Source organism: Stegostoma tigrinum, chromosome 37 (assembly GCF_030684315.1).
Source record: "Stegostoma tigrinum isolate sSteTig4 chromosome 37, sSteTig4.hap1, whole genome shotgun sequence".
Classification (NCBI taxonomy): Eukaryota; Metazoa; Chordata; class Chondrichthyes; order Orectolobiformes; family Stegostomatidae; genus Stegostoma; species Stegostoma tigrinum.
The window spans coordinates 9,718,012-9,736,014 of NC_081390.1; the positions used below are offsets into that span (position 1 = coordinate 9,718,012).

General features: G+C 43.7%; 1 protein-coding gene across 5 annotated transcripts in view; it reads right to left on the reverse strand.

The window, feature by feature from the left end:
* The window catches only part of LOC125467627 (rho GTPase-activating protein 22-like), a 305,993-nt gene that overhangs the window by 34,794 nt on the left and 253,196 nt on the right, over positions 1-18,003 (reverse strand). Inside the window, exon 1 of one of the 5 annotated variants that reach the window (XM_048563747.2) lies at positions 797-1,072. The exons of the other annotated variants lie outside the window; for them this stretch is intronic. Within the exon in view, the coding sequence (XP_048419704.1) occupies positions 797-902 (106 nt within the window). The 5' untranslated portion in view covers positions 903-1,072. Of the gene's footprint in view, positions 1-796; positions 1,073-18,003 lie in introns of those variants that run through there. 5 annotated transcript variants of the gene reach the window in all.

An 18,003-nucleotide genomic window follows, 5' to 3' on the forward strand; every position in this document is an offset into this window, starting at 1 on the left:
GTTCATTTACATAATCACTGCATTAGAGTGAGCTAGATTTGGTTAATGTCCTTTGGTACTATTTACTGCTTCACTATATTGCAATGTCATTTGGATGTACAAAATTGTAAAACTGTCATTTGAACAGAATGTGCAGTATAAGATACACCTGGGAAAGAGTTACTGAGGAAATCAAATGTTGCTGTCAGTCTGTATGGATGTATCTCAGTAGCTCCAGACTTTACATTCCTGCTGCTAAACCTTCTTCTGCTCACCATCCTCGCAATTTTTCTCACTCCAGATGACTGCCTGAATCTTCTCTGGGTGACACTCGGCCTGGCTACAGTTCTGTAAGGGTGATAGTGTCGGGGAACTGGGAGGAGATAGAGGCGAGAGGAATGCTTGCCTGTTTAAACAATTGTCTTGTGGCTTTCTTTTATGTCACGGTGCCTGATATTTGCTGCATCAACTGTAGCCACACAACCCCGCCTCCCCTCCAACCCAAGGGTTCAGAAAAGACGGTCCTATAATGCTTAACGAAGACCTGCAGGACCCGGTTCTCCAGGGCTTGTAAGTAAAAGTTTTGGAACATTAAACATGAATTTTAAAACAACTCAGATCATACAATACTGTGTCAGACACTGAACAGGAAGCAGTCGACAACAATTCCTCTTGAAAGTGTAGCGCATTGATAAAATGCAATCTTTACGATAACTTCTGTGTTGTAACTGCAATGAGGACTGATCAAATCCCTTCACACCGCGTTCAGAGGCGGCCACAGTCACACTACATTCACTCAGCGAGTAAGTGCCCCTACCTCTCCTGTTAACAAAGCATTGTAAAGTGCTGACAGACCGCGGGCAGAATTCAGACAGAGCCCGGGCACATGGGCTGCACAGAAAGAAAGCCTTGGCTTCAGGCATTAGAGTCAGACAGGCGGGTTTTGTGGCAGGCTTTTCGATACCGGGTCCAGCGAGGAGGAAGAAAGCAGCAGGGACACCTCAGGCTGTCAGGTACTGTTCAGTGCAAGCGCCAGGAACGTGAGCCTCCAGCCTCTGCTCCTACCCATTAAAGCACAGACTGCACCGCTCGCCTCCTGGTGCATAGTGGAGTCAGCCAGCCTTCCAGCAGAGTCGGGCAGGTAGGGTCTTGCCTGCTGCTACGCGCTATTTCCGGAACAGCAGCCAATGTAAACAGTAGCCTGAGTCCAGGTCATTGTGGAATTTACCCCCCACTGCCCTGCCCACTCGCGATATTTCGGCTGGCACCAGTGCGTGTCTATTCCGGACCAGCATAGGGACTGGGACAGTCGTCTGCGTGGTTCGCTCATCCCACGCCCAAAGGTGCTGCCTTCCTTTTCTCACAATGTTACTATGAGAAAGTAAATTCCTTAAGGGCTTCACAAAAGACCGAAAGAACTGCTGATGCTGGAAAGCAAACATTGCTGGAAAAGCTCAGCAGTTCCGGCAGCATCTGTGGAGTGAAATCAGAATTAATGTTTCAAGTTCAGTGACTCTTCCTCAGCAGGGGTTCGGGACGCGAAACATTAATTCTGATTTCTCTCCACAGATGCTGCCAGACCTGCTGAGCTTTTCCAGCAATTTTATAGATTTCATTTCATAGAAACCCTACAGTGTGGTAACAGGCCCTTCGGTCCCTTCTGTGTAAGTGTGTAAATAAACTGTTCATATTTTTAAACACACATAACGTTGGAAAGAGAGCTGGCCATAATGTTTTGAAGTACTTTTCATCTCAACACCAATCTCTAAACCATGTAAAGCTGTACGCTGGGCCATACCTTCCTGCTGTGTTTGCTGGTAATGCTATAAAGACTGGAAGTGGAAGTCAAACTCTATCCTTATTGGATTATGTTTAACTTACAGTTCAAAAGCTAGCTGAAGGTCAAGTATTTGGCATCATGTATCGCATGACAAATAGATATTGGGTTCACAACAGCTGGAAGTATCTTAAAAAGGGCACTTTTGAGGGAGTGGGGAGGGAAGAAAAGTATTTCACAAATTATTTCTGTTTGAGAATACATATCGATGAAATAAATCACATCAAACCACATTCTCATGTCACAGAGTTTTTGCGGCTTCTTGTGAAAGTAGTTCTTGGTAATGGATTTGGATGCAACAAATTGCATTTGTCTACCCTTTAAGTACAGGACAATCAAAGAATCTCCACAGTGTGGAAACAGGCCATTCAGCCCAACAAGTCCACGCTGACCCTTCAACGAGGATTCCACCCAGACCCATCCCCCAACCCTGCATTTTCCATGGCTAATGCATGGAACCTACACATTCCTGAGCGCGATGGGTAATTTAGCCAGACCACCTAACTTGCACATCTTTGGACGGTGGGAGGAAACTGGGGCACCCAGCAGAAACCCACACAGACATGAGGAGAATGTGCAAACTCTGCACAGACAGTCGCCAGAGGTTGGAATTGAACCCGGGTGGGCCTGGGCGCTGTGCGGCAGCTGTGCTAACCACAGAGCTGACAATGTTCCAAGGTGCTTCACTGGAATACCAGCCAATAAAATTTGACATGTTCCACCTGAAATATTGAAATAGGAGACCAAAAATGTGGTCCAGAGTGGATCAGGAGGTGGGGATAGATAGGGAATCCCTGCAAACATAGAGCCCAGGAAGCTGAAAACACAGCCAAAAACGGTTCAGCAATTAAAATCAGGAATGTTCAAAATGCCTGAATGGGAGAAGCACGTAAGTCTCATGGGCAGTATCAACCAAAATAAATAGAATTTCTCTTTGCAACAGAATATTTTTAGCCAGTTCCCAGCCCAACGTGGGAGAGAGCAGTCCTAGACATAACATTTGGAAATGAGCCTGGGCAGTTGTACAGTTTTCTTTTATTTATTTGGTGGAATGTGGCAATCGCTAGCTGAGCCAGCATTTACTTCCCATCCCTTGTTGCCATTGAGAAGGTGTTGGCAAGCTACCTTCCTGAAACACTGCAGTCCATCTGCTGTAGGTTGACCCACAGTACCTTTAGGGAGGGAACTGCAGGATTTTAACCCAGTGACAGTGAACGTGTGTCAGTAAGGGAAACATACTGACCATTACTCAGTTAGATCTAGGATAATTATGGAAAAGGATAAGGATGGGCCAGGAATACGTTGTAAACTGGGGAATGGCTAATTTTTTGAACATAAACATTTGGAGTGGGAACAACTACTTTCCAATAAAATTGTTTCAGAGCAGTGGGAGTCAATCAACGAGGAAATCATGAGGACGAATATATTCCATTAGAGGGACTAAAACTGGATATATCAAGAAGCATATAGGTTCAGAAAAAAAGAGACGCTTACAGCAAGTGCTCAATATGGGAGAGTCCCTAGAGGAGTGTAAGACTGCTGAAGGGAAACTGAAAATGATGTTAGGAAAGCAAAGACAATGCATGGAAAAGTAATGACAGGTGGGAGAGAGGAATATCCAAAAGGCTTTTTTTTAAACCTATAAAGATCAAGAGGATAACTGGAGAAGGAGTAGGGCCCCCAGAGGTAACATGTTGGCACAGTCCTCAATACTTTGTATTGATCTTCACAATGGTAAAGGATGTCAGGTATAGACATCATAGTGGAGGAGTGTGAAACACTGTAAGAAGCTATCATGGAGAGAGGTGATGAGCAACTTTAAAAGTGGAGGCCTGGATGAGATATGTCTGAAGCTGCTTAGTGAGGCAAAGCAGGAGACCTGTTAGTAATTTTCAAATTCTCTTTAGCCACAGGTGAGGTGCCAGAGGACTGGAGGACTATTCATATTGTCTCATTATTAAAAAAAGAGGAAGTTTCAGATCAGAAAATTACAGGCTAGTCAGTCTAACCTCAGCAGCAGGGAAGTTAGTAGAAAGGATTCTGAGGGACAGAATATATTTGCACTTAGACAGACACATGTTAATCAGAGACAGACAGCACGGGTTTGTTAGGGCAAGATCGTGTTTGACAATTTAAATCCAACTTTTTGAGGAGGTAACCAAGAGTGTTGATGTGGGTAATTCATTTGATGTGGGTTACATGTAGCAAGGTAAGGACCCATATGGCAGACTGGTCCAGAAAGTTAGATCCTTTGGGATGCAAGGCAAAGTGGTACATCGGATTCAAAGTTGATTAAGAGGCAGGAATCAGAAGCTGATGGCAGAGGGATATTTCTGTAACTGGAAGTCTGTTTCCAGTGGGTTCTGCAGGACTTGGTCCTGGCACCCTTGCTGTTTGTGATGTACATTAATGATTCAACAAGAACCTTGCAGGTGGCATAGAAATTTGTAGTGTGGTAAATAGTGAGATGGATATCAATGGACTGATCAGCTGGGCAGAGCAGTGGGCAAATGGAACTCAACCCGGAAGTCTGAGTAATGCATTTGGCAAGGACTAGCAAGACATGGGATTAGTGTGAATGGTCTGACTCTGGAAAGTACTGAAAATCAGAGGGTCCTTAGTGTACATATCCACAGATCCCTGAAGGCAGCAGATAAGGTGGATAATGTGGTTAAGAGGCACATGTGATACTTGCCCTCATTAGATGAGGCACAGAGAACAGCTGGGATTCTATTTATCTACAGAGACCCCAGTGTCTCTGCATCTACATACACCCCAGTGTCTCTCTGTAGCTACGTACACTCCATTGTTTCTCTGTAGCTACGTACACCCCAGTTTCTGTGTCCACATGCCACAATATTTCTCCGTTTCCAAATCCTCTTTAAAATTTAGTTTCTATTGCCTCCCCTCGTTGTTGTTATCAACATACATCAATTTACCCTGAATTGTATTCAATTTAATTTGCCACTCTCTGTCCTGTTCATGCTCTGCTGAATCCTCCTCATTCTTTGCTGAATTCTGTGTCAGCTGACATCTTTGAAACTATGACTTGCATACCCAAATCCAGGTCAATAATACATTTCAAACAGTTAGTCTGTAGTAAAAAGGACTGAGTGCTGCAGTTCAGTTGGAAAAGTAATCACTGACCTGTGACAGGATCAGGATAGGTTTGGAAAGTTTCACTTTGCCGTTTTGTCCAAAAGAATTAACCAGTGTTAACTGATGACTTCACAAGAAAACAATGGCCTTATATTTTATCAGCAATACGGTAATGAACTGCATTAATCCACACTCTAAGTGTGACTGTCGATATCCCTTCCAAAATAATTATTGTAATATTCATAATTGTGCAAGTTGCTTAGTTGAAAATGTTTGAAACCCTGGAAGGTATTTGGATACTGGAATCTAATTGGTTGCTAGGTGTTGCTTACTTTCAATTGAGGGACAGGTGTGGTGCATTTTGGAGACCATGCCTGATGAGGTTACCATAGTAATGGAACATTAGAACTCATTTTACCCTGAGGCAGCAGAGGAAACGCTGTATAAACAGGCTAGAGTTCAATCAGCTTGGAATTGGCTTTGGGGAAGCTGATTCTAAAGCAAGGAAGTTTTGCCAACATTTACAGGGACCCGGTTGGACCTCAGCTAGAGGGTAATGTCTGATTCTGGGTACCACAGTCCTGGATACAGGTCAGACCTTGGAAAGGGTGCAGATGAGATTTACTTTGATGATCCTGGAAACAAGAGGCTTCAGTCAAGTGGAGAGACTAGGGAAAGCCAAGACTTTTCTCCTAGAACAGCTCAAGGTGTTCAAAATCACAGAATCCCTACATGCCATTCAGCCAATCGAATCCACACTTACCCTCTGACGAGCATCCACCCAAAGCCAGCACCCCACCCTATCCACACTACCCCACATTTCCCCTGACCAATCCACCCAACCTGTACATCCCTGGATATTATGGACAATTTAGCATCGCCTATCCACTTAACCTGCACATCCCTGGACTATGTCTTGAAATGGCAAATGTTCCACACCCCAAAAAAATACCCTCTACTCTCACCACAGAAACTGCTTGATCCCAACAATTTATTTAAGTTCTTATTGAATGGTAACGTTGGGCTTCCTTGGGAAGTATATCGTAAAACTGGAGGAGTGCATACAAGCTACAATGAGGGGTGCAATGATAACATTGCTTTATGTTTCATTCTGTGCGACAGAGAAGAAAGACATGTCTTATTGAAACAAATGAAATTCCAAAGAGTGTTGACAGGCAAGATGCTGAGAGGACGTTTCTCCTCATAAAAGAATCCAGAACTTGAGAGAGAAGCACAGTTTCAAAGTGACTCCCATTTAAGACAAGGGTGAGGAGAAATTTTCTCCTAGAAGGTAGTCAGTCCTTGAAATTCAATTAAAAACTGAAATAACTGCGGAAATTGTAAATCAGGAACAAAAACAAAGTTGCTGGAAAAGCTCAGCAGGTCTGGCAGCATCTGTGAAGGAAAGAAACAGTTAGCGTTTCAGGTCCAATTCTGAGGAAGGGTCACCGGACCCGAAACATTAACTCTGTTTCTACCTTCACAGAAGCTGCCAGACCTGCTGAGCTTTTCCAGCAACTTCTGTTTTTGTTCTTGAAATTCTATTGTCCAACATCTTAGTGGAGGAGGATGAGCACTTGAAACATCAGGCTTACAAGTGTACACGTCAACTGCTGGGAATGAGATTAGGCAGAAGTTTGATGACCGCTATGGGAAATTTTCTGTGCTGTAAGAACTCTACGGATTACTAAGTACGTTCAAGACTGACTTCGACAGATTATTGATGGGCAAAATGTTAAGATTAGATTAGGTTCCCTACAATGTGGAAACAGGCCCTTCGGCCCAACAAGCCAACACTGACCCTTGAAGCATCCCACCCAGACCCATCCCCCTATAACCCACACACCCCTGAACACTATGGGCAATTTAGCATGGCTGATCCACCTAGCCTGCACATCTTTGGACTGTGGGAAGAAACCGGAGCACCTGGAGGAAACTCACGCAGACACAGGGAGAATGTGCAAACTCCACACAGACAGCCGCATGAGGCTGGAATTGAACCCCGGTCCCTGGCGCTGTGAGGCTGCAGTGCTAACCAATGAGCCACCGTGCCGCCCCTACAGGACACATTATACCACAGAGACAGGAAGGCTGACGATTCGGGCCTAAACCCTTCTTCAAAAAAGTGTCTAGGCCGGAAACATCACCCTTCCTGCTCCTCTGATGCTGCTTGGGCTGCTGTGTTCATCCAACTCTATACTTTGTTATCTCAGATTCTCCAGCATCAGCAGTTCCTACTATCTCTGCTCAGAGTAATGATGCATAATGATATTTCATCATCACAGTAGATGTTTCATTGCTCAGTGAAGACATTGCTTAGTTTGCTGCCCATTAACAAGATTTTCCTGAGGAGTAATGAGAACACTGCTAAAGGAACCTTCCATCTCATGAATCCAAACAAGAAAATCATTCGATTAAGTTCCCATACAGAATCACTACAGAGATCATGCCAAGTAAGGCCTTGCAGTGCGCTAAGGTAAGTTCAAGGCTGAGAAAGTCAGATGTTTAACCTGTAATTGAATGAAGGGTTATGGGCATGAGGCAGGAAAGTGGAGGTTGAGGATGATCAGATCAGCCACGATCTCAGTGAATGGCAGAGGACAGCCAAAAGGCTGAATGGCCTACCCCTGCTCCTAGGTCTTTTATTCCTGATATCGAGTTTATTAACATGTGCTTAATGTGATGAATATATCGTCAAATAAAAAAAACTACATTAAACACTTGCGGTGTCCTGTCTCAATGACATAGTGTAACCTGATACTTAAGTTATGAATTCACATTCTTTTGCCTGTGATGTTGCTTGCTCAACCAGCTGATGGTACGTTTCCACCTTTTATGTCTCTATTGTATAATGTATCCTTGACATGACGTCACCCTGATATGTAACAGAAATCTCTTGTTGGATGGGAGATGTTGTAGAGACTGAGGCATTACTGTTAGTGCACCATTCAAGGGTTACTTTTGCTTTTGCTGGGGGGTAATGAATTATTCTTACTAGCCCACGTGCAACATGACCCATTTTAGTCTGTACGCCAAGAGTCTCACACAGTCAGTCAGCTACTGAAAAGTACGTAAGGATTTTCAATTGACTGAGATGATGCTCCAGTGAGGGTTGAGCAATAATTTAATCAGCAAACTTTCTCTAGCATTAACAACAAAAACAGAAGTTGCTCGAAAAGCTCAGCAGGTCTGGCACTATCAGCGGAGAAAAAAATCAGATTTCGGGTTCGGTGACCCGTCCTCAGAAGGTGGCTGGGAAGTCCTTCATCACGAATACCACCCCCTACACGCCCACAGCCCCACGGCACCTTCCCCTGTAACCGGCGAAGGTACAAGACCTGCCCATTTACCTCCTCCCTCCCCAGTATCCAAGGGCCCTGACATACCTTCCAGGTGAAGCAACACTTCACCTGCACTTCCCAGAATCTAATCGACTGCATTCGCTGCTCACAGCGTGGTCTCCTCTACGCTAGGGAAACGAAGCGTAGACTGGGTGACTGCTTCACAGAACAGCTACGTTCTGCTCACAAAAAAGACCCTGAACTGCCAGTACATCACACCTAATGCTAGAGAAAAACTGCGGAGAAGTTCACAACTATTGACCCTCCTATCTAGATCGTTATCAACTCCTCTGTCTACCCAACTTCCTTCTCTTTGAGGTCTACCCTATTATTTACTCCCTACCCCATTCCACTCCCTATTTTCTGTTTATAAAGCAACATTTTCCCAGCTACTGCCAGTTTTGAGGAAGGGTCAGCAGACCCAAAACATTAACTCTGATTTTTTTCTTCACAGATGCTGCTGAACTTCTCCAGCAACTTTTGTTTTTGTTCCTGATTCACTGCATCCGCAGTTTTTCTCTAGCATTAGGTGTAATGTAGTGAGAGATGGCAGTGTTGCTAACGTCAAGTCTTACACATCCGACTGTCGGAGCCCGGGTGAGAGGATATGTTAAATTTATGAGCCTCCTGATCTCTTCTGGAAGAAGCAATGGTGTGTCAGGCACCTGAGGGGTTAGCTGTAAGGTAACAGTGGCCATCAGACACTACAGCTGGTTCACAAGCACAGCTCTCGTAATTAAGAGGCCAGCAAGATCTGACATCCAGATCAGGAACATCACAACAAATCAGCAATAAAACTTTACAGTCAGCCAGCTCATTTACAAGAAGGTTATTTAGTCACAGGTAAAAGACACAAGTTGATTACATTCACCGACTACATAATTGAGCACCTATTATGTCCTATTTGACTTTATTCATTCACAGACTTTGCTGGCTGGCAAGCATTTATTGCCCATCCTCAGTTTCCCTTAAGAAAGTGGTGGTGAGCTGCCTTCTTGAACCACTGCTGTCCGTTTGGCGTAGGGAGACCCACAATGCTGTTAGACGGGGAGTTCCAGGATTTTCTGCTGATTTGCCATTGGTTACAAGTATGAAAGCGTAACAATAAATGGTCATATCACTTCCTAAAATAGGTGGAGATATCAAAGACGGCATCCTGACTTGAGGAGGTCAGTTCAGCAATATATTCAAATGCTTCTCAAAACTGAGAAAAGCTTTGACGTTTTCTTCAGTTTAAAGCTGTCAATACAAGTTACTTGTCAGTGATGTCAATTCCCTGTTACTGGATAAACACACCCTGCATGTTGGCCTAACAAACGTGTCTTGTGCGTTGAATCAATCTCCATCTTTCTCTAAAAGGATTAGAAAAACAATTTTCCTATGGGAAAATCTCATCACTTTAAAACAAGACAAACTGCAATTAGAATGCACCGCCATGAGGGGCTGGGATTGGACTGGGTGGGGGTGGTGAGGCTGTCTTCCAACTCAAAGCTACACTGTTTGGAGTGTGGAATTTATGTCAATCCTTCGAGTTTTGTTGTGATATTCTATTTCTCAGTCATGCCTGAAATTTTATCATGTTCAGAAGGCACTTGATGTTTTCAGTCTTTGTTGTGTAGCTCAGCAATAGTGCTGACTCTGGACCTGATTAACAAAAATAAACACCCTGACCCATCACCCATTTCTCCCAGAGATGCTTCCCCCCCTCTCTCTCACTGTCCAGATCTTCAGTACGATACCTGACCATTTCCCCATTTCCCCCAATTCCAAACTGCAGCAGGATGTGAACGCACAAGAACATAAGAAATAGCAGCAGCCAAAGACCATACAGTCCACTGAATCTGCGGCACCATCCACTATGATTGTAGCTGAGCTGAGACCTCAGTTCAGTTTTCCTGCATCCTCACTCATGAATTCCTGAGAGTTGAAAAATCTGTCTATCCCTGCCTTAAATATACTCAACATTGTAGCATCTAGACAATTCCAAACATACAAAACATCATAAAGGAATAAATATTTCCTCATCTCAGCCCTAAATGGGAAGGCAATGGCCCAGTTGGTATGATCACTGGACTGTAAATCCAGAGACCCAGGTAATGTTCTGGGGACCAGGTTAGAGCCCCGCCACGGGGCAGATGATGGAATTTGATTTCAATAAAATATCAGGAATTAAAAATCTCGTGATGACCATGAACCCATTGTTGATTGTCGGGAAAAACCCATCTGGTTCACTAATGTGCCTTAGAGAAGGGCTTACCTGGTCTGGCCTACATGTAACTCCAGACCCACAGCAATGTGGTTGACTCTGAACTGTTCTCTGGTCCATTAGGGTTGGGCAATGCCCTCATCCCGTGAATGAATAAAGTAAAGAAAAATTGACCCCCTAAGACTACGTCCCCATCTCTAGACTCCCCTCACCAGGAGAAGTAAGGTCTGTGTCTACCCTGTCAAGCCCCTTCATAATTTTGAATGAGTCAAAGAGAACACCTCTTATTCTAAACTCCAGAGAGTACAGACCCAACTTACTTAGCTTCCCATTGCAGGACAACCCTGTCTTCCCAGAGAAGTAGGAATGGAAATAGGCCACTCGGCCCCTCAAGCCTGCTCTGCCATAGAATAGAATTGTAATAACCCAGAAAGCCTGACTGGAAAGGAACATTGTTTACTGTTGAACACTAGAATAGAGTGTATATTGGCTAGTCCCAGCCTGGGGCGGACAGTTCTACAGTATCATCCCTGAGTCAGATTTTTTTTTAAACACAGAAGTGTTATCACGAATAACCAAATGGCTTTCCCAACACCAATCACTGTGCTTTTTATTAAACCATGAACTGCCACCAGTAAATTGCCCATGGGGCTAATCATAAGTTTACATGTAAAGCCCTATACAGGCAATGCAAATCATCAAAAGACAGGGAGGGATAGAGAGAGTAGGGAGGAGTTAAATCAAAATGGAGGTGGAGGGAAAAATGAAGCATTGTATCCCCTGCAGAGCACAGATGAGGAGTTCCAGCTAGGCAGTCCATCGCCTTTTACCAAAGGAACTCAGACTCAACAAGCTCCCTGAAGAGATAAATTAGTGATTGCCCGGTCTTTTTGGGGTTATCACAATGATCATGGCTGATCTGATATTCCCCATGTCCACTTTCCTCCCTGTAACCCTTGAAGATTTGCTGGACTACTTCTGATGAAAGTATATCTTGTTTTAAATGTAGAGGCCAACTTTGCACACAGGTGTGGTCTCAGCAAAGCCATCTATGATTTATGCTCGCTGTGCCCGCATGCTAATCGTTTTCTGTTCCTTGTGTCTGTACAGTAAAGTCTCTCTGACAATCAATGTCTATGAAGTTCACACCTTTTCAAATATCAGACAGAATTTGGACAGAAAAACAGAAGTTACTGGAATAGTTCAGGAAGTCTGGTGGCATGTGTGGAGAGAAATCAAAAGGTAACATTGCAGGACAGAACTTCTGTTGCTTTACGCTCCATGATCAGTAATAAATGTGATGAGAGAGGCATGTGTTTTCATGATCTCAAAGTGTGAGACCCAATGAAATAATCAAGCAGCAAGCTGTTGTGAGTTTTAAAGTAAAGAAGACTTTTAAAAAATTCCCTCACACTTACCCTGTACATGCAATGTCTCATCCATAAATTCTCTGTCTCTCTGTCTCTTTCTCTCTCTCTCTCTCTCTCTCTCTCTCTCCCCACACACAAACACAAGCGCACACACACACAAAATTAGATAAAGGCATTACACTCCTACAGATTGTAAATAAGAATATGGAATCATTGGAAGATCCAGTCAAGTCTTTTTGATGTCTAGCTTATTAACAACAAAAACAGAAGTTGCTCGAAAAGCTCAGCAGGTCTGGCACTATCTGCGGAGAAAAAAATCAGATTTCGGGTTCGGTGACCCATCCTCAGAAGCTGGCTGGGAAGTCCTTCATCACGAATACCACCCCCTACACCCCCAAAGTTGGTAAGATGGGAGGCTGAAAATTAATGAGTGGTTTGTGCCATTAACAAGACATTTAATGAAGCACTCATTCCTCTAAAATGGCATTTTGCTGCTTCCTAGTGAGAATTTTGCCACATCACTTGTGAGAAGCATAAAAGGTGGACTGAAATAATGAGACATCAAGACCCGCTTGTTGCACTGGTCACCTGATTCTATCATACATCTTTGCTCTGACCCCTTAAGATGCTGTCCTCTGTTCTTGTTCTTACAAGAAAGTGAATGAATTCAAACTTCCCCAGATTATACCCTCCCTATCACCTTACTGCCCTCCCATTTAACATGTCTATCTATTCTTGCAGTGTTTATGCACTTGATGCACTGGTTACAGCTTTCCCAAGTAATTCTTCACTTCAACATTGCAAGCTTGGAATAATTATTCCATTAGCTACAAAAGATTAAGTTAACATTCCATTTGCAGTATCTTATAGAATTTGTTTTGAGGAGTTGGATAAAAGAATGCCTCATATAATTGTATATAATTCCATATTTATGGTACCTCTTTGTCTGTAAAATAAACCCATTTGCCAGTCCAAGTCCAATGTGAGATCTGATGAGACTATAAAGGCTCAGAGTTCAGGGCAGACCTATAAACAGGGGCCAAAAAAAAGGTAAAAAAGACACAAAAACGTAACTGTGAAGGTGTAGTCCTAGAAAGATGCAGGTCTGCTTTCCCGTAAGATAGAAAGGCACACAAGTGGTGGTGGTTTAACCTAAGCATCATCATAGCTCATGCAAGGGGACAAGTTGAGAAAAAAGGCCTTCATGGTATCTTCAGCTGGTGTGGAAACTGAACCCACGCTGTTGGCATCACTCCACACCACAAACTAACTGACCAGCTAACTGACCCTCATATGTAAACAAGTAATTAAGAAAGTCTGTTGGTCACGCTCTGATTGAGTTTTATCAACAGGTGACCAAGAAGATAGATGAAGGCAGAATAGTAAATGTTGTCTACATGAACATTAGCAAGGCCTTTCACAAGGTTTCCAGTGGTAGACTGATAAGTATCAAGGGATCTGCGAGAGCTAGCCACCTGGGTACAAAATTGGCTTGATCATAGGAAACAGAAAGGTTGCTGGTAGGAAGCTGTTGGAGGCTGGAGGTGTTCCACAGGATTTGGTGCTGAGCCCACTGTTGTTTGTGATTTATATAAATGATTTGGATGAGAATATAAGCGGCATGGTTAGTACATCTGCATTTGACATCAGATTTGGTGGTATACCAGACAGTGAAGAAGGTTACCTAAGAATGCAGCAGGATCTTGATCACCTGGGCCAAGGGGGCTGAGGGATGGCAGATGGAATTTAATTCAGATAAATGGGAGGTGTTGTATTTTGTTAATTGTTTTTATAGAAACCCTACAGCTTAGAACCAGACCATTCAGCCCAAAAAGTCAACATCAACTCTTCAAAGAACATCCCATCCAGACTCAGCCCCAACCCCATAATCCTGCATTTCACATGGCAGATCCAGCTAACCTATACATCCCTGGGCCATATGGGCAATTTAACATGGCCAATCCACCTAACCTGCATATCTTTGGACTGTGGGAGGAAACCAGAGCACCCGGAGGAAATCCACACAGACATGGCAGAATGTGCAAACTCCACACAGACACTTGCCTGAGGCTGGAATTGAACCTGGGTCCATGATGCTGTGAGGCAGCAGTGCTCACCACTGAGCCAGAGTGCCACCCCTAAACCAGGGCAGGACTGACACATTTAACACTAGGCCCTGGAAAGTGTTGTTGAACAGAGGGGTGTAATTCCTCGAAAGTAGCAACGCATGGGCGCAGGATGGTGAAGGTGGTGTTTGGGCATGCTTTCCTTCATTGGTCAGCGTATCGAGTATAGGAATTGGGACATCATGTTAAGGCTGTACAAGACACTGAAAAAGCCAGATCTGAAGACTGCCCTGCTATAGGAAGGATGTTAATAAACTGTAAACGGTGAACTATAAAAAGATTTGCAAGGATGTTAGACAATAGACAATAGGTGCAGGAGTGGGCCATTCGGCCCTTCGAGCCAGCTGATCATGGATGATCATCCACAATCAGTATCTTGTTTCTGCCTTATCCCCATAACCCTTGATTCCACTATCTTTAAGAGCTCTATCTATTTCTTTCTTTAAAGTATCCAGAGACTTGGCCTCCACTGCCTTCTTGGGCAGAGCATTCCATATATCCACCACTCTCTGGGTGAAGAAGTTTTTCCTCAACTCTGTTCTAAATGGCCTACCTCTTATTTTTAAACTGTGTCCTCTGGTTCTGGACTCATCCATCAGCGGAAACATGCTTCCTGCCTCCACAGTGTTCAATCCCTTAAGAATCTTATAAGTCTCAATCAGATCCCCTCTCATCCTCCTAAACTCAAGAGTATAAAAGCCCAGTCGTTCCAATCTTTCAACAGATGATAGTCCTGCCATTCTGGGAATTGACCTCGTGAACCTACGCTGCACTGCCTCAATAGTAAGAATGTCCTTCCTCAAATCTGGAGAGCAAAACTACACACAATAATCCAGGTGCGGTCTCACCAGGGCCCTGTACAACTGCAGAAGGACCTCTTTGCTCCTATACTCAATTCCTCTTGTTATGAAGGCCAGCATGCCATTAGCTTTCTTCACTGCCTGCTGTACCTGCACGCTTGCTTTTGTTGACTGATGTACAAGAACACCCAGATCTCGTACTTCCCCTTTACCGGACTTTACTCCATTGAGATAGTAATCTGCCTTCCTGTTCTTGCCACCAAAGTGGATAACCACACATTTATCCACATTAAACTGCATCTGCCATGCATCCGTCCACTCACCTAGCCTGTCCAAGTCACCCTGTATTCTCATAACATCTTCCTCATATTTCACTCTGCCACCCAGCTTTGTGTCATCAGCAAATTTGCTGATATTACTTTTAATGCCTTCATCTATATCATTAATGTATATTGTAAATAGCTGCGGTCCCGGCACCGAACCTTGTGGAATGTCACTGGTTACTGCCTGCCATTCCAAAAGGGACCCATTTATCACTACTCTTTGCTTCCTGTCAGCCAGGCAATTTTCAGTCCAAGTCAGTATTTTGCCCCCAATACCATGTGCCCTAATTTTGCTCACTAATCTCCTATGTGGGACTTTATCAAAGGCTTTCTGAAAGTCCAGGTACACTACATCCACTGGTTCTCCCTTGTCCATCTTCATAGATACATCCTCAAAAAATTCCAGATGATTAGTCAAGCACAATTTCCCCTTCGTAAACCCATGCTGACTCTGACCTATTCTGTTACTGCTATCCAAATGAGTCGTAATTTCATCTTTTATAATGGACTCCAGCATCTTTCCCACCACTGACGTCAGGCTAACTGGTCTATAATTTCCTGTTTTCTCTCTCCCTCCTTCCTTGAAAAGTGGGACAACACTAGCCACCCTCCAATCCGCAGGAACTGATCCTGAATCCATAGAACATTGGAAAATGATTACCAATGCGTCCACGATTTCTAGAGCCACCTCCTTAAGTACCCTGGGATGCAGACCATCAGGTCCCAGGGACTTATCAGCCTTCAGACTTAACAGTCTATCCAACACCATTTCCTGCCTAATATAAATACCCTTCAGTTCGTCCATTACCCTAGGTCCTTCAGTCACTATTACATCTGGGAGATTGCTTGTGTCCTCCCTAGTGAAGACAGATCCAAAGTACCTATTCAACTCTTTCGCCATTTCCTTGTTCCCCATAATAAATTCATCCATTTCTGTCTTCAAGGGCCCAATTTTAGTCTTAACCATTTTTTTTCTTTTCACATACCTAAAAAAGCTTTTACTATCCTCCTTTATATTTTTGGCCAGTTTTCCTTCATACTTCATTTTTTCTCTGTGTATTGCCTTTTTAGTTATCTTCTGTTGCTCCTTAAAAGCTTCCCAGTCCTCCGGCTTCCCGCTCATCTTTGCTATGTTATACTTCTTCTCTTTTATTTTTATACAGTCCTTAACTTCCCTCGTCAACCACGGCCGCCCCTGCCTCCCCTTAGGATCTTTCTTCCTCTTTGGTATGAACTGATCCTGCACCTTCTGCATTATATCCAGAAATTCCTGCCATTGTTGTTCCACTGCCATCCCTGCGAGGGGATTGAACCATTGAACTTTGGTCAGCTCCTCCCTCATAGCTCCATAGTTCCCTTTATTTAACTGCAATACTGACACTTCCGATTCTCCCTTCTCCCTCTCAAACTGCAGATTAAAACTTATCATCTTATAGTCACTACCTCCTAATGGCTTCTTTACTTCGAGGTCCCTGATCAGATCCAGTTCATTGCACAACACCAGATCCAGAATTGCCTCCTCCCTGGTAGGCTCCAGTACAAGCTGTTCTAAGAATCCATCTCGGAGGCACTCCACAAACTCCCTTTCTCGGGGTCCACTACCATCCTGATTCTCCCAGTCTACCCGCATGTTGAAACCTCCCATAACAACTGTAGCGATACCTTTGCGACAGACCAATTTCAACTCCTGATTCAACTTGCACCCTACATCCTGACTACTGTTTTGGGGGCCTGTAGGTAACTCGCATTAGGGTCTTTCTACCCTTAGAATTTCTCAGCTCTATCCATACTGACTCTATATCTCCTGATTCTATGTCCCCCCCCCCTTGCAAGGGACTGATTATCATTCCTCACCAACAGGGCCACCCCACCAACTCTTCCCATCAGCCTGTCCTTTCGATAGCACGTACAGCCTTGAATATTCCCTGTCCACTTGAAGCCACGTCTCAGTCATCCCCACAACATCATACTTGCCAATTTCCAACTGAGCCTCAAGCTCATCCACCTTATTTCTTATGCTTCATGCATTCATATATAATATTTTTAATTTGTTACTCCCCTCACTCTTCCTATCAATCCCTATTTCACTTGGCCATACTGTATGATCCCTTCTTGAGTTTTCTGCCCCGTTGATTCTGTTGTCTTTCTTAACTTCTCTTATTCCCTGTTACCGAGCTTGGGTGATTTGAATTATAAGGAGAGGCTGGATAGGCTGGAACTTTTTTCCTTCGAGAGCCAGAGGTTGAGGTTTATAGACATTTACGAAATCATGAGCGGCATGTATAAGGTGAAGAGCCAAGTTCTTTTCCCCACGGTAGGGGCATAGGTTCAAGGTGTGAGGGAGAAGACTTAAAAGGGATCTGAGGGGCAATGTTTTCACACAGAGGGTGGTGTGCATATGAAATGAGCTGCCAGAAGAAGTGGTGGAGGCTGGTACATTTACATCATTAAAAAGACATTAGAATCACTACATGAATAGGATGGGTTTAGAGGGATATGGCCAAATGCTGATAAATAGGACTAGATTTATTTGGGAAACCTGGTTGGCATGGATAAGTTGAGCCAAAGGATCTATTTCCATGCTGTATGACTCTATCACTATCGTCAGACAGGAAGTGATGCAATGTCATATGACTCAGCTGTCTCATGCAGACCTTTAAGCAAAGTCAAACTATTGTAAGAAGTTTCTCAAATAAGTCTGTTTGCCTCAGCAGATTCTTTAACAACACAATATGACAAAAGAATATTAGAGGAACAAGTCAAAGTCTTCATAGATAAGACAGGAGCAAGTTCAATAGGCTCAGTGTAATTAATGTTGACCTCTGCTTTATATTACAACATGTAAATTACAATCCTTTTAGCAATATAATTTACTGTCCATGCCCATTTCCTTTTCTGAAATTTTCTCAAACTAGGATTTAA